Below are 20035 nucleotides of genomic sequence, written 5' to 3'. Positions count from 1 at the left end.
AGCTCCTAAATGTCGTTGCTTACAATTGACGCTTTTGACTGTGATTGACTGAACTGTCTCTTGTGCAGTGTTTTGAACCATGTCTTTCACACACGGATCTGATTACACAGTGGTACTGCTAATAGACACAACTGCATTTTAGTCATTTTCAGGGATTTACTATTAGATGACTTTTCTAATCAGTCAGAGTCCCTATTTAGTCTCCCCTTTCTCAAATTTTGTGATGGGAAGCCACAGGAGATGTAAACAACGCATGTTAACAGAGCTTCTTACGGGTTTGTATGTGTGGATGTTAATAAGTTGTCCCTCTTTTCCCTATGGTAAACCTGTGGGATGAGGTTCCAGTGCATGTGCACCTTCCCCAGAGTACAGCTCCTGCAGATAACCATTTCAATTAAATCAAAGCTAAAACAATCCATGTTCCTCCACCTGCTTCTCATTCTAGTAACTGCTCCTTGCAGCCTCATCACCTCATCTGCAATCTTCAAAACTGCCTTCTCCTTTGGCAATTACAATGATCATTCCTTCTAGACCCCTCAGCACCATCACTGGCAAAATGTTGCAGATGGTGTTCATTTTGATCTATTGGCCTGAAACCGCTTTGCAAGAAATTTACTAATTGTGCCAAACAGGTTCAGTGTTTAAACACTGAACGTCCAAGGATTGTTACACTGGCTCTTGAAATCAAGTTGTGAAGATTCGCCAGTTTTTATTTTTTTTCCCTCTTTAAACAATCGTTACTGAATACTTTGTGGAACTGGTTAGGAGGGGTTGACATTGTGCCAGGAATTATTAGCAACAAACCTGTTAGCACATTGTCTGAATTTCCTTGGTCAGTGTTTTTGTTAAAATAACAAACTAAGGAATCGTTCACAAAGTGTTCATTTCTCCTACTGGGCAGTGTGATCTCAGCCCCCAAGTCTGTTGACGCAAAGGATTCCATCTGCACAATTACAGTGGCAAAAACGAACAGTCAGTCCTTTCCATAAAGAAAGAAAGACTTGCATTTCTATAACGCCTTTCATGACCACCGGATGTCCCATAGTGCTTTGCAGCCAATAAAGTACTTTTTGAAGTGTAGTCACTGTTCTAATGTAGGAAACACGGCAGCCAATTTGCGCACAGCAAGCTCCCACAAACAGCAATGTGATAATGACCAGATAATCTGTTCTAGTGATGTTGATTGATAAATATTAGCCCCAGGACACTGGGGAGAACTCCCCTGCTCCTCTTCAAAATAGTGCCATGGGATCTTTTACACCCACCTGAGAGAGCAGACGGGGCCTCGGTTTAATGTCTCATCTGAAAGCTGGCATCTCCGACAGTACAGCGCTCCCTCAGCACTGCACTGGAGTGTCAGCCTGGATTTTTTGTGCTGAAGTCTCTGGAGTGGGGCTTGAACCCATGACCTTGTCAAGTGCATTGAATTTGCTCTGCTGGAATGGACATTAAATCTGTCACTTGTGCTTATTTTTCTTCTCAACAGGGAAAACCTCCAACAAAGAAGGCCAAAGTTTTACAGAAACAGCCTTTAGTGGCAAAACTAGCAGCCTACGCACAGTACCAGGCAAGCCTACAACAGAACCAAACCAAGAGTAAAGCAGGTGACGCATTGTCTCTGGTACCTTGCATTATGCTGAAAACTACAAATGACCGGGTTAGGGAGGAAAAAAGTTTTAGCTAGTTTGCACATTTGGAAAACTTGTCTTGAGGTTTTTGTACATTTCCCCATTTGTTTATCTCTTTATTTTTAACAGTTCAACTAAAACTTTGTGTATCTTGAGGTTTCGGGCATTGATCACGTTATTTAAAAACCCTGCGTGGCCTTGCTTTTCTGTCTTGATTACATTGATAGTGCAGCACTGTCTGACCAGAAAGGGTGACCCCTTAGCATGGATATGTACCACACGCAGCTGGTAGCATGCTTTCCTGGGCTTATTCATCTCCCAGGCTGGAGACAAGATGTAGCAGGTCCTCGCTGAAGTTTTTAAAAGTCAAGGCACTTGGAAAGGACAAGGAGCAGTTTTTGAAGTATTGCTCTGCTTCCTGTGTGGGTCAGCGAGTTTGCCCAGTGAACAGCTGAGCCACACAGACTGTAAGATCCCAGGTGTTTTTTTTATTCATTCGCAGGATGTGGGCGTCGCTGACAAGACCAGCATTTATTGTCCATCCCCAGTTGCCTTTGAGAAGGTGGCGGCGAGTCACCTTCTTGAATACAACTGAGTTGCTTGCTGGGCCATTTCAGAGGGTAATTAAGAGTCAACCACATTGCTGTGTGTCTGGAGTCACATATAGACCAGTTAAGGACGGCAGATTTTCTTTCCCTAAAGGACATTAGTGGACCAGATGGGTTTTTACAACAATCCGGAAATGTAATGGTCACCACTATGCTACTGTCCTTGTTTGATCCTCCACCTATACTGAGAAGACAGCAGGCCTTGGCACACCTGGGTGAGCAGAAGAAAACCCAGCCAGGGTTCCTGCTCCTGGTCGCCAACCGGTGATCTTGCATAAGAACATAAGAAATAGGAGCAGGAGTCGGCCGTACGGCTCCTCGAGCCTGCTCTGCCATTCAATAAGATCATGGCTGATCATTGACCTCAACTCCACTTTTTTGCCTGATCCCCATATTCCTCGATTCCCCTAGAGTCCAAAAATCTATCGATCTCAGCCTTGAATATACTCAATTTATCCACAGCCCTCTAGGGCAGAGAATTCCAAAGATTCACAACCTTCTGAGTGAAGAAATTCCTCCTCATCTCAGTCCTAAATGGCCGACCCCTTATCCTGAGACTGTGACCCCTGGTTCTAGACTCTCCAGCCAGGGGAAACAACCTCTCAGCATCTACCCTGTCAATCCCCCTCAGAATCTTGTATGTTTCAATTAGATCATCTCTCATTCTTGTAAACTCCAGAGAGTATCGGCCCATTCTACACAATCTCTCATCATAGGACAGCCCTCTCATCCCAGGAATCAGTCTAGTGAACCTTCGTTGCACCGCCTCTAAGGCAAGCATATCCTTCCTTAGATAAGGAGACCAAAACTGTGCGCAGTACTCCAGGTGTGGTCTCACCAAGGCCCTGTACAATTGGAGCAAGACTTCCTTACTCTTATACTCCAACCCCTTTGCAGTAAAGACCAACATGCCATTTGCCTTCCTTATTGCTTGCTGTACCTGCATGCTAGCTTTCTGTGTTTCTTGCACGAGGACACCCAAATCTCTCAACACCAACATTTGAAAGTTTCTCACCATTTAAAAGATATTCTGTTTTTCTATTCTTCCTACCAAAGTGAATAACCTCACATTTCCCCACATTATACTCCATCTGCCACCTTACTGCCCACTCACTCAGTCTATCTATATCCCTTTGCAGACTCTGTGTTCTCCTCACAGCTTACTGTCCCACCTAGCTTTGTATCATCAGCAAACTTGGATACATTACACTCGGTCCCTTCATTTAGGTCATTTAATATAGATTGTAAATAGCTGAGGCCCCAACATGGATCCTTGCGGCATCCCACTAGTTACAGCCTGCCAACCTGAAAATGACCCGTTTATCCCTTGTGTTGGAAGTGCACGTCTATGCACGACTGGTGAGGGGAGGAGTGGGTAGGCCAACATGGAGATTCCCATACCCTCGGCTCGCTGTCGAGCCTCACGCATATAATGGCCAATTTGGTGAGGAGCATTTAGGTGACTGCCATGGAACCATAATCCAGCAAGGAATCAAAGCCTTGACGAGGGTAAATGTGCGAGCAAAGAAGAGAAACCGTGCTGCTCCGAGACATTTCTTCCCCATTAGCCTAAGTTACACCATTGCTACCTGGGCCTGCTATTAATGGCTGACAGGCTGTTGCTGCAGTTTGTTTTCTCACTACTTGTGTAATCATTTTACAGCAGTCACAGTGGAAGGCTTTGACTGGGGTCAGTACGTTTGGAGCAATAAATTTATTGGGGCTCCTGTCAGCTGCTTCAAACACGTGAGTACAATTCTGTTTTACTGCCTGTCTCTGACATCAATCACTTTTCCTAAAGAACACAAATGTTGGGAAAGCAAATTGCCATTTATAAAAGTTTGCTTGGGTCACCAAGGATAAGTACAATAGGAACTGGCATTGTGCCATATGGCAGTCTGGAGGGAGCTAACCCATGCTGTACATGTCCTGGGAGTGTTTGATGGGACAGTGTAGAGGGAGCTTTACTCTGTATCTAACCCGTGCTGTACCTGTCCTGGGAGTGTTTGATGGGACAGTGTAGAGGGAGCTTTACTCTGTATCTAACCCGTGCTGTACATGTCCTGGGAGTGTTTGATGGGACAGTGTAGAGGGAGCTTTCCTCTGTATCTAACCCGTGCTGTACCTGCCCTGGGAGTGTTTGATGGGACAGTGTAGAGGGAGCTTTCCTCTGTATCTAACCCGTGCTGTACCTGCCCTGGGAGTGTTTGATGGGGACAGTGCAGAGGGAGCTTTACTCTGTATCTCTATTGGCCTTGGAAGGTGATACAGTGCAGATTTACCAGAACAGTTTTTAAAAATTCATTCTCGGGATGTGGGCATCGCTGCGAAAGCCAGCATTTATTGCCCATCCCTAATTGCCCTTGAGAAGGTGGTGGTACGCCGCCTTCTTGACAACTGTGCTTGCTAGGGCAGTTAAGAGTCAACCACATTGCTGTGGGTCTGGAGTCACATACAGGCCAGACCGGGTAAGGACGGCAGATTTCCTCCCTAAAGGACATTAGTGAACCAGCTGGGTTTTTACAACAAACCGGTAGTTTTATGGTCACCATTGCTGATGCTAGCTTTTTCATTCCAGATTTATTTAATTAACTGAATTTAAATTCCCCAGCAGCTGTGGTGGGATTTGAACTCATGTCGCTGGATCATTAGCCCAGGCCTCTGGATTACTAGTCCAGTAACATAACCACTATGCTACCGTTCCCCTTGTTTGATCCTCCACCTGTACTGAAAAGCCGATCTTGAGCAAGATGGCAGTATGGGAGCCACCTGGGTTAGCAGAAGAAAACTCAGCCCGGGTTCCTTCTCCTGGTCGCCAGCCAGTGAGCTTGTGCTGGAAGTGCATGTGTATGCGCGACTGGTGAGGGGAGGAGTGGGCTAGGCCCACACGGGGATTCCCACACCCTCAGCCCACTGTCGAGCCTCATGCATACAATGGCCAATTTGGTGAGGAGCATTAATGTGACTGAAGGGATTAAAGGGTTAAATTATGGGGACAGGTTGCATAAACTTGGCTTGTATTCCCTTGAGTTCAGAAGGTTGAGCGGTGATCTAATCGAGATATTTAAAATGATAAACGGATTTGGTATGACAGCTGCAGAGAAGCTATTTCCTTTGGTGAGGAAACCCAGAGCAAGGCAGCATAACCTTTAAATTAGAGCTGGGTAAATTCGGAGTGAAATCAGGAAACACTTTTTCCACACACAGGGTAGTGGAAATCTGGAATTCTCTCCCGAATGGCTTGAAATTTTCAAGAGTACGATCAATAAATTTTTGTTGGGTAATGGATACAGATCAAAGGTGAGCAAACTGATTTGAGGTGCAGATAAGCCATGATCTAATTGAATAGCAGAACAGGCTCGAGGGGCCGAATGGTCGTCTAATGTTCCTGTGTATGTGACCCGTGCTGTTGCTGACTGGAGTGTTGATTGGAGCAGTTACACCTCCACCACTGCCCTGCTGCAGATAAGCTAACTCAGCACAGACTTTGCATCAAATGTGGGACTGTACGAGCCTCTGTGGCTTGGTACTACATTGTTCCATGTATCTACCCACGGAGCCATCAGTTTTGCTCTCTTATCCCACCGCCCCCCCCCCCCCCCCAATCCTCCAGTGGTTGTTTGTGGCCATTTTTCTTCTAATGCGGACGACTATGTTGTAATTCTCTGGAGAGATGTGCTGAGATTATGGGATTGTCGGCTATTTTAATTATGTTGATCACCCGAAGACACAATTGTGACTCCATTTGATGTAATTGTTTCCTCTGGAGTTGTAATTGTAAAATACAGTCACAGGAATCTTGAAGGGATATAATCAGTGTGTGGGTTAATAGATGGCTGGTACTGAGTGCATTTACAATAAGACCAGTAATTTCGTGCAAGCAGACCGTGCGTATTTAAAAACATTGTATGTGCATCTTAAAAATATCCTGTTGATAAAGTTGCAGTGTAATTAAGGGGATTCTGATGTCATCTGAACCCCTCAATTATGGTTCTGCCTTGTAATCATTCTGTGATCAATTTACTTTTTTTAAAACAACTTGGTCTGCTGTGGCATTGGTCACGGACACGAGTCTCCTTCTGTAACTGTTTCTCTTCTGCGTTCCACTCTCTAACTCTGCCTGTGTTTCTCCTCCACTCTTTCCTCGCTTGACTGTGTCCAACTATTGCTCTTTTCCTGTCGCTCCTTTTCTTCCTCTTTCTCCACCCCGCCCTCTCCAATCCCTCTGTGGCTCATCTTAGTATTCCTTTACTGATTCAGTCACCTTGTACGACTTTCAGCTTTGTTAAAGCCCAGTTGTGCTCGTAACCAGGGCCTGGTGAGGACGAGCAGAGTCTGTTTATTTTATTTGTAGTCATGTTGTATCTGTCTCTTTTCATGCTGAAAGATGCTGCTGGCACTGACTTTGAATCCTAGTGTACTTCTGCTCTATTCATGCTGAAGGGTTAATACAGTGACATCTATAACTGCAAGTTAATCAAGAACTAATATGTGTTGCTCGGACTTGTACAGTCTATCGCATATACTTCTTCAAACATAGCTTGGACTGCAGCATCTGTAACATTGCTCCCTTTTGTTATCAAACAGGTACCTATGGGGACTCACTGGGGAGACGTTACAGAGGGTGTAAGGGTGGAAGTTCCTAACACGGATTGCAACCTGCCGACCAAGGTCTTCTGGATTGCAGGCATCATCAAGTTAGCAGGTACAACCAAACACTTGTTTCGGCAGCAGTGATTTTGAGTCCTTGCTACATCAGAACTCTTGATGGTTATTGCAGCAGTTGAGCAGCGATTGTCTGGTTTGCAGCCCAGTCATTTCAACACTGCTTCCTCTGTTGAGTTTTGGCTGGTTCTTGGTTATTCCTGCTGGGGGGAGGGGAGGGAACCCTCCCACCCTTGGAGGAAAGGTGCTGCTGTCCAGCTGATGCAGAATAAGATACTCTGTGCAGCTGTGGAGAAGTGTCCGTCCTGCCTCTGGTTGCTGAAAGCTGGGATGCAGAGGAGTGGGGCTGCAATTCGGGCGAGGAATTAAAAAAAAAAAAAAAAAAAAAATGACTCCACCTTGAATGATCCTCACCAGTTAGGAAACAAGGGTATAAAAATAGTGCTGTGTGGTAGACTGCACCACAGCATAAGAACTGCAGGTCTAGAGTTAACACAGCATGTCGCCTTTGCTGTCTCCTCATACCACTGAGTCATTTAATTGTCCTTTTATTTTAAAACTTCTTGTCTCCATAATTATTGCCAAAACCCACTGTTTTCCAGATAAAGACTCGAACAGTTCAGATTGCTTTCAGCATCATGTTCCTCCAAGTACTTTTAAACCTGCCCAATGGGATGTAGATTTGTTAAATCGCTCCCCCTCTTTCCATTGCCAAGTGCTTTCTCCATGCGGAGGGAAGGAAGATGTCGAGCATGAATTTTCTTCCTGGTCTGATGCCTTGCCGCAGCCCCGGTCAGGATTCTGGAAGATCTTCTCCCAGGACTCGGGCAGAGCTACTCTGAAGTAGATGATCGGTGTGCAGTAGTGGCTTAGGGGTGGACTTTGCACTGTGGGAAGCGAGCTGTGTTTTTCCGCAGTAATGTGGCTGAGATTGACATCTTAGCTGGATGGGGTGATCAATGGGTGTAAATCTAGGCCTTGCCCCCATCACTGCATGTGGATCAGTTCAATTTGCACTGTTCTTAACAACTGAGATTTATTTCTTGGACTCAAATGGAGATCTTCATTTTCTTACAGGTTACAAGGCTTTGCTCCGATATGAAGGTTTTGACAATGACTCTAGTCTCGACTTCTGGTGTAATATCTGTGGTTCTGATGTCCATCCAGTTGGCTGGTGTGCAACTAGTAGCAAGCCTTTAGTTACTCCTCGCAGTAAGTGTTCTATGGTGGTTCTATAGTTTAAAATGGTTATTTGCCTATGTGGAACGGACATCGTGGTCTCTGTAAGGCAGATTGAAGTCTGAATCTTTGGGGGTGCTTGATGAAGAATGAGAATCTGTTGGTGTAAATGCTTGCCTCCTGTGTGCCTCACAACACTTATTTGAAACTCACTCCTAACCTTCAGTTTCTTTCCCTTGGAAGAGCTTTTCTACATCTGACCAGTTGCTTGTGGAAGTGAGAGAATTGTACTGTGATGAGGGATGATTGTGTGTGTGTGTTTTGTGCCGACCTCTAGCTGTTTGAGACCTGCAATCTGATTCCTGCCCTGCGCACAGCACAAAGATTACTCTGATTGAAGACACTGATAGCATCTGTGATTTACAGCAGTTTGCTGTCCCTCTTTATCCTTCTTGGCCATTCTGCTGCCTTTGACACCACTGATCATTCTGTCCTCCAACATCTGTCCATGGCAGTCCAAGTTCATGGCACTGTTTTTCATTCATACTTTCCCAACAATGACCCTACATATCGTCAATGGCTTCTCTTTGCTTGCCCACATGGCCACCAGCAGTGTGCCCCAGGACTTCATCCTTGGTCCCCATCATCTTTACAGCAACATTGAGAAGCTTGGGGTCAGGTTCCATTTGTATGCTGACAATGCCCAGCTTTACCTTTCTGCCATCTCTTGTGATTGCAGGGCTGTTCCTCGACTCTCTAACTGCTGTTTTGACATCAAGTCTTGGGCGAAATAATAAAGTCCAACTCTGTGTAAGCACGCCGAAACTCTCCTTTTCAGCTCCAGTCAGCTTATGCCTATCAGTCTATGTGCCTCTCAACTGCATGAACCTCCTGACTGTCCCCATGGGGTTTTTCCTGTAGTGTGAAATGTTGATGCATTATTTGATCCCTGCTTCCTCCCTCCGAAAACTACAACCTTTCACCTTCAAAATCTTGTGCACCTTTGCCCCATCCTCCAACACACACCCCCATAGCCTGTGAGACTCTTAACCCTTGTCCACATCACAGTGAGGCTCAACTTTTCCAGTACCTCTTTCTGGCTGGCCTCTCCGTTTCCACCTATTCTTTCAGAATCCTCTGCCCTCATCCTTGCCACAAAGCCCCAAACTTCCGTTGCTCAGGTTCATGTTGGGCTCCCTGTGCCCCTTCAAATCACTTTCAAAATCGTCATCTATATCTCCAAATTACTCCATGACCTTGCCCCACACTGCCTTTCTGAACTCCTTCAGCCTCATGTTTTTACTTGTACTCTTCACTCCTCTCTCACATGCTGTTTGTTGTTACCTGTCCTCTTCTCTGTCGTTGGTGCTTGCTCCTTCAGCTACCCTGGCCTTGCCTACTCAAATTCCCTCTCAGAATCCCTCTGCTATTACCTGCTTGCTCCCTACTTTCAAAGGGCCTCTTTTTCCCCTGTTTTTCAGCCCCACCCCCTAATTCTATTTCTACCTGTGCTTCATTCCTACTACGTGTACACATTCTTCTTCACTTTGAAGCTCTGAGTTGTTCTGACGTGAGGAACCCTATATAAATGCACATTGGTCGTTACAGGGTAACTGGGCATGCAGGAGCTGCCCTATCCTGTCCTGAGGTTGGGTCAGAGCTCTTGTGGAGCCTAGGCTTTGAAGTTGTACATCTAAGGTACCAAATTCAATAACCAGGTTACTGAGACTCCAGAAAATGTGTAGATATCCCCCTTTATAGCCAAGGATTAAGTGACTGACTGTTCAGTAAAATACACTTGGCTTTTGAAAGTTTTGTAACCTTTTGGAGTTGGACCCAGGAGAGATAATTAGTGGGTTTCCAGTAATGTCCCAGTAGTAAGATCATCAATCGTTAATCAATTGCCATATGGAGAAAAAAAATCCATGCAACTTTCAATCGTTTGTTTCGATTAAACTACAGTTTTCCTTACCAAATATAGCCACCTATTCATATAGGCTACCCTGTTGCTTCGAGCAGATTGTGATAGACTAAGCACACAGAGGCTCATCTGCGATCTGCCCGAGGTACTTGGAACCACATCTCCACCAGTATCCCATTTTATAGCTCATCCTTTTGGATGTAACCTTCAGCCAGGTGACTTGTGAATTCGTGGGCTGTTTGAGGCTGCAGATTCCTGTGCTTCAGGGATCAGATTGTGGTGGTTGGACGGAACCTCCGGCTTTCGTCTGTTTTTGATAAGTGGCTCGCCAGTGTTAAGGTACTTTTTCTCAAGCCTTCTTAGTTGATGAGAGCGTGCTTATTGGGATATGTTTACAAGTTGGGTTTCTACCATATCGCAGGTATTCAGATAGCAAAACTGCTTCATGCTTGTGTCTGCAAAGACTTGCTTTAAAAGATAACGGCCATGTTGTTTCTGTAGGTGCACATGTGTTCTGCTAAATTCACTTGGGCATTCTGAATGGAAAGTGCTGTTGGAATGTGATCCATGTTTCTGCTCCACGTGCTGTGGGTTACTGCCTGATTACAGTGTGTCCTGTGTAATTCCCTCTCTCTCCCTTCCCAGCTATCCAACACAAATACACCAACTGGAAAGCTTTTCTTGTGAAAAGACTAACTGGTGCCAAGACCCTTCCACCTGACTTCTGCTCCAAGGTAAGACGCTCGGCTCCTATTCCTTTTTCACTCCCATTGGTTTTTCCTTTCTGTTCAATTTTATTTCATTCCATGCTTCTCTGTGTGATTGGCTGCTATTTTCTCCTTGGTTTCTTTACTGAGTGTTGACTCCTGCTCGGGCCTGGTTCCAGGGGCCCGGCCTGATTCCAGGGGCGCGGCCTGGTTCCAGGGGCCCGGCCTGGTTCCAGGGGCGCGGCCTGGTTCCAGGGGCCCGGCCTGGTTCCAGGGGCGCGGCCTGGTTCCAGGGGCGCGGCCTGGTTCCAGGGGCGCGGCCTGGTTCCAGGGGCGCGGCCTGATTCCAGGGGCACCAGTTGTCCTTTGATATCTCTCGCCCAACATGTGAGCCTTGACCCTGATTGTTGAGACACATGACCAAAAAGGGCATTGCTGACAGGTTCCCCGCCACCCCACCTCTAACCCAGGGCTGATGAAGCTCAGTGTAGCCCCCCACCTACTAACGGCCCACCAGAGACCAACTATGTTGCAGATTGAACCTGGGACTTTGCTGAAAGTTGTGGCTCGGGTACTTACTGTATAAAGTTGCTGACCCGTTGGGAGCACTCCCCATGTCGCCCTTTGTTGATGCTCTAACTGAGGCTGTGGCCACAAACACTGCCTTGCTACTCTGATGGGCAGTATTGGAGCATCAGTATGCTGGACCCATCATCATCATCATGCTTCAGGAACAGAAGTGCAGATAATGCCGGCCGCTTCCCTTCAGTAAAGTTAAGCTGTCTTGCAGGTTGTTGAGAGCATGCAGTACCCGTTCAAAACTGCCATGCGTGTGGAAGTCGTTGATAAAACGCACCTCTGCCGAACAAGGATAGCAGTGGTCGAAAGCATAGTGGGAGGTCGATTACGGCTCATCTACGAAGAGTGTGACGATGGGACAGATGATTTCTGGTGCCACATGCTGAGCCCCCTCATTCACTCTATTGGTTGGTCTCGAAGTATTGGACACAGATTCAAGCGATCGGGTAAGGGTTGATTTCAGAATTTTTGTATCTTTTTGGAAATTGCATGTGGACATCTGGTCAAAATAGGATTGGGCTCAGCAGTGGTGCCTTTCATGGTCGAGTAGCTTGGTAACTCAGCGTCCACTTGGTTACGGTTCTGATGGGTGGCTGCACCCATGAGACAGGACGAGGCAAAGTAGCTCTGGGTGGGGAAAGTGTTTATAATTGAAAGGTTAAACGGGTGTGTTTTATTTTCACTTTTTTTATTGCAACATTTAAATCAGATTGATTTTGAGGTGTCTACCCCAGGAGGGTCGAATCAGTGCAGCGTTACTGCTATCTTAAACAAAGACCGAAAAAACTGCAAACAGGCAGCCCGTCAATCAGCATCTGTAGAGAGAACAGACCGTCTACATTCCGGGTGTTTACCCTTCTTCAGAACTGATGAAATAAGAGACAGAAATGCATAGTAATACAACCAGGAGAAAGGGGGAGGGGATTGTGTGTGTGACTGAGCGCGTGCACAGTCATCAGTGGAATGATGTAACAGATTGTCTCCAATAGTAGACCCAAGCGCTGAAGGATTAGAAGATACCAGAGAAACAAAAGATGTATAAATAGCCACAGCAGTGATCGTCAGGGTAAATGCGAGACATGGAAAATCTGGGAGTCAGCTGTGAAATTTCAGATGGGTTTGAAAATGAGGATAGAGCTGAAGTGTGAAATGACTGAGGTCATTGTTCAGACCATTAACGTCCTCCTGCCTGTGAACTTACCATACTGTGAAGACTGGCGCTCAACTTTCACTCTGTGCTGGCCACCAGCCAGCCTGCTTTTCATTTGCATTTGAGTTTGACTTTGCATCTAGGTTTAGTTTCGATCACTGTCGCCTCCTGCATTGCTTGGCTGTGTGCCCATTATATATTCAATTAAATTTACAACTTTCCTTTACATTCAGATGGTTCAAAGAAGCAGGAAGGACAGTGTGATGCTGCACCACAGTTGTTTGCAAAGGTAAGCTTGTAGACATGAGGCAGTGTGCCCTTAACTCTGAGGAATGTGCGAGAGTAAAAGCGGTAATTTAGTTTTGGGTCGATGAATATCCAAGTACCCCTGTACTTCCTGGTTTCAGACGGTTTTTCTGGTTTGCTGTTCCGGTTTAGAATCTGCATGTGTGTTTTTAAAAACTACTAGGGCGAGCCTGTGCTCAGAGTTACTTTGACTAAGTGCTCATTGCCTCATGCAGCAGGCCACTGTAGTAAATACTGTTTGATCATGTGCCATTAGAGAATCAATGGGGTGGAGCTGGTTAGCTCAGATAAATGTGATTTGTTTCACACACTTGCACTGATTACACAGCAAGTACAACGCTTTAACCCTTACCCTGCTGAATGTAAAAGTACGATGACTTTTTTTTAAAAAGGCTCCAGCTTTATTTAAATGGCCAGGCCTTTTTAGATGCAGATTTGCTTTTCCCTTGTGTACTTTTTCCTCTGTGTGCTGGAATAGGGTCCCCGAGTTCCCTCGGGCTAAGTACCTTTCGGTAGGTCTGGTGAGGACAGGTTTGAACTGGACTGTGGCCAAGTCATCATACTTTGTCCAACCGCACACTTGGTTCAGGTTCACATTCAACTTTAAGTGGCATCACCGTCTAGATCAGTTTTTTCCTAGTCAGCCATCCATACATACATACTTTGAAGAATACATTGTGTGATTGTAATTGTAACTTTTCCCTCCCTATGCTAGGCTTCTTGTAGCCTTACTTTTAGTGTACTGTATCAGCACCGAGATTATTGACTGCCGAGTAATTACACGCGTCTTGTCCAGTAGCATTGCTATTGTGGTGATTGTCTATAGACAATATATAAAGAATCTTGTCAGATTTGGTGGTTGAGTACTCCAGATTTCAGGATCCTAAAAGTCTGTCATTAGGGAAGGTTACGGTGGTGTCGTGGTTCTGTTACTGGACTAATAATCCAGAGAATCAGAGTTCAAATCCCAGTTTGAGAATTTGAATTCATCTTAATAAATATCTGGCAATCCGTATCTGTGAAAGTGACCATGAAGCTGTCTGACTTAGAAACCCAACTGGTTCTTTAGGGAAGGAAAGCTGCCGTCCTTACCCGTCCTGGTCTATGTGACTCCAGTCCCCCACACTAACATGGTGGGCTGTTAACTGCCCTTGAAGTGGCCGAGCAAGGTTGTATCATGCAGCGGTTCAGGATGACAGCCCACCATCCCCTTCTCGGCAACAGGGATGGGTAATATATTCCGGCCTTGCGATGCCCACATCCTGAGAATGAATTTTTAAGAATGGCTTGCTGGTCTTTGGTCATACTGCATCTTTCCATCTACAGGTAAAGGATGTGGACCAGAGTGGAGAGTGGTTCCAGGAAGGGATGAAGCTGGAAGCAATCGACCCGCTGAATCTTTCTGCGATTTGTGTGGCGACTGTCAGAAAGGTAAGCTCTCGAGTGCACAGAAACCACTACTGTGCCACTGTGGCCATCCCTCTGTATGTCAGGAGTTGTTTGAATGGGGACTGGCTGGCGTGTGGGATTTGTTCGCTGCCCTTGGGACCTGACTTCTAATTCATCCTGATGGGAGGAAAGTTTCCTCCTTCTGACAGAAATTGTCTTAACAGAAATGGGTTTGGGATCATCTCTCTGCTCTGTTCCAAGTGAGTTCACGTTCCCGAGGCTGCCCTGCTATATTTTGTGGTTCCACACAGCTAGGATTGGGATGACGGCGTTAGCCGATCCACCATTGCTCCATGATGCTGGCTGTTGATGCTCTGCCAATCGGATTTATATCCTACTGACACGTTAAGCTGCAGTGTCAATCTCCGCTCTCAGCTGTTGGGCTTGACCTGGAGGATTGTGTGCTGATTGTCGGTTCCTGTCTTGCCTGCAGGCTCATCATCGTCTTGCTGCCAAATTAAATTGTTTTTCAAACCTGCAATATTAATCCTTTGATACCATCCACTTCTGAAGGGTGGAGTGCAATCGTTTTACTCGCATAACTTGTTACACCTGCTGCAGTGGAACCCAAGAATATCGGATGTATGGGCAGGTGATATGACAAAAACTTTTTTTTTCATGTCTGCAAACTCTAATGCTCAATCTTGAGCTACAAAGTTATGCTGCTTTTTTTTTTTACATTTAAAAGTGTTAGAATATTTCTGGTGTTTAAAGTCACCACATTCGTTTAAGCTACTTCTGGGTTACTTGGATCAACGTTGTTCACGGAGGTTGGGTATAACCACTCCCCCGGTTGTTAATGGGTCTTATAATGAACGTGTAATGTTACTGAAAGCTGTTCATGAAATACAACCTTGCTATTGATCTGGTTTTGTAAAGATTTTTTTTTTTGCCAAGTCTGTTTTTTTGTGTTCTCTCTTCGGTGGGAGGGTGAAGAGACCTTCCCTGTCCGGTGTCCAGACCCATTTCCAAGCTGAGTGTGCAGGCGGGTAACATGCTGTCAGCCTCTTCTCTTAAACTGGCTGCTGGCAACTCCCAACGTTCCCTTCACCCCGAGCTGATGCTGAGCTTAAAGTATCTGAGCTGCGAGGAAAGGTGGAGAATTGTTTTCTCTGGAGAAGTGTACGCTATGGGGAAATATTCCAAAACTCTCCTAATATGTTCGAGATTGCGACAAACTCTAAAACAAGTTTAAGCCTGGAGGAGGGAAGGTGCACACACAGTCCAGACCAACCGCCTCTTTGCACAGCGAGTGGTTAACTTGTGGAAGAGACTGGTCAAATAGTGTGCAATAAAATCAGGAAGAATTGGATGGATATTTGAGGGAGTGGACATTGATTTTTGGGACCAGCCACATGGACCTCTGCTTCTGTACTCCCCCGTGCTCCTATGCCCCTCTGTAGGGAAGTGCCTGTTCTTTGCTTGGCCGCACCTCCAGATGTGGAATTGGCTGTGGGAGTAATCCTGGCTGCAAACCATTACTGCCTGTGGTGCTTGTTACTGGGAGCAGCGGTGTATTGTGGTGCAAGTCCCTTTTTGTGTTGCTTCATCCAAAAGAAATGGAGCCACCAAGGTCTCAAACTGATGACGAGACAGTGTTGCCATGAAGGTCTCCATAACCCTGTGATGCCCTTCCTCACTATCTGCTTCACAAACCAGAGCTACGGTAATGTTGTGACTCCAACATGCCTTTGCTAGTCTTGTGCTGGGATTCCCTGATTTATACAGGGAGGAAAAATCTTCACTGCCGGGCATTCTTCTGCCCTCCGCTGCGTGTGGGACCAATGTTTTTGCTGTGCAGCGCTCGACAGCTCCCACGCACCAGGCTCACCGGCTTTTAAATAAGAAAAACTGTGCATGAGTGGTATTTTGAATGGACCGCGCAGCCCCTTAAAAAGGCCACCCACCCCAAAAAATTAAAGGGAACATTGTGTGGGAGCCCTGAAAATGTGTGGTGGTTTCTGTGTGTTTTATTTCTCTCCGAGTTGCTGAATTTTCCATTTCCTTCTCAGGTATTGGCCGAGGGCTACCTGATGATTGCCATCGATGGCTCGGAGGCAGCTGATGGCTCGGACTGGTTTTGCTACCACTCCACTTCCCCGTCAGTCTTTCCCGTGGGGTTCTGCGAAATCAACAAGATTGAGCTTACGCCCCCCAGAGGTAATGTCTTTCTCACTGATTTATAGTGTTTATCTTCAAAAGTGTTTGAAATATTATTATATTGAGTTTTATTTCATTGGCACAGCCTGAATTAATTTCACGTGACGGGGTTTCAAGCCTAGAGTCTGCTTTTTGTTCCATTAACTTCAGTTTATCTTCTGCTGCAAGGCTGCTGCTGCTGACTTGGTTGATAATGTTGTTTCTCTGGGGTTTGGCTTGGCTCCCAGGCCAGTCCAAAGCACAGATTCCCTTAACCCAAGTTAGCCAATAACATCTCCATCACCAGGTTGACTTGGGGATAGGCAGGATATGCTGCAGGAACATGAGGTGGGAGCTGGTCCGAAAGACGGGTGAGATCTAGGACAATACCTCTACATCCTTTAGCTTTGCGTACCTCTTCCTTTAAGTCCTAGTAACAGTGTGGCTGTCTCCCCTCGTGGTTTGGTGATGGGTGGAATGGGAAAGAAGGATTCCTTTTGAGAAATGAATTTGAGTGGCTATGTTGACGATGTATTCTGCATCATAGAGTCATAGAGTTTTACAGCACAGAAAGAGGCCCTTCGGCCCATCGTGTCTGCGCGTCCATCAAGCCCTGTCCAATCTAATCCCATTTTCCAGCATTTGGTCCACAGCCTTGTATGCAATGGCATTTCAAGTGCTCATCCAAATGCTTCCTGAATGTTGTGAGGGTTCCTGCCTCTACCACCCTTTCAGGCAGTGAGTTCCAGACTCCAACCACCCTCTGGGTGAAAAAGTTCCTCCTCAAATCCCCTCTAAACCTCCTGCCCCTTACCTTGAATCTATGCCCCCTTGTTATTGACCCCCCTACTAAGGGGAAAAGTTCCTCTTTATCTACCCTATCTATGCCCCTCATCATTTTGTACACCTCAATCAGGTCCCCCCTCAGCCTTCTTTGCTCCAAGGAAAACAACCCCAGCCTGTTTCGTCTTTCTTCATAGCTGAGGCGCTCCATCCCAGGTAACATCCTGGTGAATCTTCTCTGCACCCTCTCCAAAGCAATCACATCCTTCCTATAGTGAGGCGACCAGAACTGCACACAGTACTCCAGCTGTGGCCTTACCAGCGTTTTGTACAGCTCCATCATAACTTCCCTGCTCTTATATTATATGCCTCGGCTAATGAAGGCAAGTATCCCATATGCCTTTTTAACCACCTTATCTACCTGTTCCGCTGCCTTCAGGGATCTATGTACATGCACACCAAGGTCCCTCTGACCTTCTGTACTTCCTAGGGTCCTACCACTCATTGTGTATTCCCTTGCCTTATTTGTCCGTCCAAAATGCATCACCTCGCACTTTTCAGGGTTAAATTCCATTTGCCACTTTTCCGCCCATCTGACCAACCCGTTTATATCGTCCTGTAGCCTGAGGCTTTCCTCCTCGCAATTTACCACCCCACCAATTTTTGTGTCATCTGCGAACTTACTGATCATACCTTTTACATTCTCATCCAAATCATTTATGTAGATCACAAACAGCAAGGGACCCAGCACCGATCCCTGAGGTACCCCACTGGACACAGGCTTCCAGTCACAAAAGCAACCTTCAACCATCACCCTCTGCCTCCTGCCACTCAGCCAGTTTAGGATCCAACGTGCCAAGGCACCCTGGATCCCATGGGCTCTTACCTTCTTGACCAGTCTCCTATGCGGGACTTTGTCAAAAGCCTTACTGAAGTCCATGTATACCACATCCACAGCATTTCCCTCATCCACACACCTAGTCACCCCCTCGAAAAATTCAATCAGATTGGTCAGACATGATTTACCCTTGACAAAGCCATGCTGACTATCCCCGATTAATCCTTGACTCTCCAAGTGGAAACTAATTTTGTCCCTCAGAATTTTTTCCAATAATTTCCCTACCACAGATGTTAGGCTCACTGGCCTGTAATTCCCTGGTTTATCCCTGCTACCCTTCTTGAATAATGGTACAGGTAGACTACCCTTTATCTGAACTTCCGAAAACCTCAAAAAACCTTCGGTTTTTAGAGGGTTCCGGTTTCGGAAGTTCAGATAAAGGGTAAGTCGTGCGCACGACCCCCCCCCCCCCCCCCCCCTGCCGACCCACCTTCCGAAATTCTCCGAAAACCGAAACACGGCTGGTCCCGAGGTTTTCGGATAAAGGATAGTCTACCTGTACTACGTTAGCTGTTCTCCAGTCCTCTGGTACATCCCCTGTGGCCAGAGAGGTTCTGAAAATTTGTGTCAGAGCCCCTGCAATCTCCTCCTTTGCCTCACTCAGCAGCCTGGGATACATCTCGTCCGGGCCTGGGGATTTATCCACTTTTTGGCCTGCTAAAACTGCTAGTACCTCCTCCCTCTCGATGCTAATATGTTCAAGTATATCACAGTCCCCTTGCCCAATTTCTATGTCTACATCGTCTTTCTCCATAGTGAACACAGATGCAAAAAATTCATTTAAAACCCCGCCTACATCATCTGGCTCTACATACAGATTGCCACTTTGGTCCCTAATGGGCCCTACCCTTTCCCTGGTTATCCTCTTGCCCTTAATATACTTATAAAACATCTTAGGATTTTCCTTTATTTTGCTCGCCAGTGTTATTTCATGGCCCCTCCTTGCCCTCCTAATTTCTTTTTTAAGTATGCCCCTGCACTTTTTATACTCCTCTAGGGCTTCCTCCGTCTTTAGTCTTTTGTAACTGCCAAAAGCCCCCCTTTTTTTCCTAATGCATTTTTGTATATCCCTTGTCATCCAAGGTTCCCTTTGCTTGTTGGTCCCACCCTTGACCTTTACGGGAACATGTTGGCGTTGTACTCTCTCTATTTCCCTTCTGAAAGTCTCCCACTGCTTTGATGTGGATTTTCCTATAAGTAGCTGCTCCCAGTCCACTTTGGCCAGATCCTGCCTTATCGTATTAAAATCGGCCTTCCCCCAATTTAGAACCCTTATTTCCGGGCCGTCTTTGTCTTTTTCCATGACCACCTTAAATCTCACCGAATTATGGTCACTGTCGCCAAAATGCTCTCCTACTGACACTTCCACCACTTGCCCGGCTACATTCCCTAGAATTAGGTCCAGTACCGCCCCCTCTCTTGTAGGACTTTCTACATGTTGGCTCAAAAAGCTCTCCTGGATGCACTTTAAGAATTCTGCACCCTCTAAGCCTTTCACACTCTGACTATCCCAATTAATATTGGGGAAGTTGAAATCCCCCACTATTATTACCCTATTATTTTCGCACTTCTCTGAGATTTGCTTACATATCTGTTCCTCTATCTCCCCCTGACTGTTTGTTTGGGGGCCTATAGTACACTCCCAGCAAAGTGCTTGCCCCCTTTTTGTTTTTAAGTTCTACCCATATGGCCTCATTAGAGGAACCCATTAATATATCATCCCTCCTTACAGCAGTAATTGACTCCTTAATTAATATTGCAACACCCCCTCCCCTTTTACACCCCCTCCTGTCTCGCCTGAAGATTCTATACCCCGGAATATTGAGCTGCCAGTCCTGACCCTCCCTCAACCATGTCTCTGTGATAGCAACAATATCGTACTCCCATGTGTTCAACAACAACTTCAGTTCATCCACCTTATTTGCAAGACTCCTTGCATTAAAATAAATGCCTTCCAGCCTTGCCATATTCCCTTTTGCCTTCACATATTTGCTTTGCCTTCCCAGCTGACTTGTTTTTTCCT

General features: G+C 46.1%; 1 protein-coding gene across 4 annotated transcripts in view; it reads left to right on the top strand.

Annotated features, from left to right (window-relative positions):
• mbtd1 (mbt domain containing 1) overlaps nt 1-20035 on the top strand; it is a 90554-nt gene that overhangs the window by 51555 nt on the left and 18964 nt on the right. For all 4 annotated transcript variants that reach the window (XM_085964006.1, XM_085964005.1, XM_085964008.1 and 1 more), the window contains 9 exons: nt 1487-1604; nt 3900-3982; nt 6824-6941; nt 7979-8113; nt 10647-10735; nt 11499-11733; nt 12671-12726; nt 14070-14174; nt 16205-16352. In XM_085964006.1, the coding sequence (XP_085820132.1) occupies nt 1487-1604; nt 3900-3982; nt 6824-6941; nt 7979-8113; nt 10647-10735; nt 11499-11733; nt 12671-12726; nt 14070-14174; nt 16205-16352 (1087 nt within the window). The remainder of the gene's footprint in view (nt 1-1486; nt 1605-3899; nt 3983-6823; nt 6942-7978; nt 8114-10646; nt 10736-11498; nt 11734-12670; nt 12727-14069; nt 14175-16204; nt 16353-20035) is intronic.

This window comes from Somniosus microcephalus, chromosome 21, assembly GCF_052327205.1.
Source record: "Somniosus microcephalus isolate GS21.2 chromosome 21, FLI_Smic_1.0, whole genome shotgun sequence".
In the NCBI taxonomy this organism is placed as follows: Eukaryota; Metazoa; Chordata; class Chondrichthyes; order Squaliformes; family Somniosidae; genus Somniosus; species Somniosus microcephalus.
The sequence above is the reverse complement of the archived record's forward strand: the minus strand, read 5'-3'. Positions and strand labels throughout refer to the sequence as shown.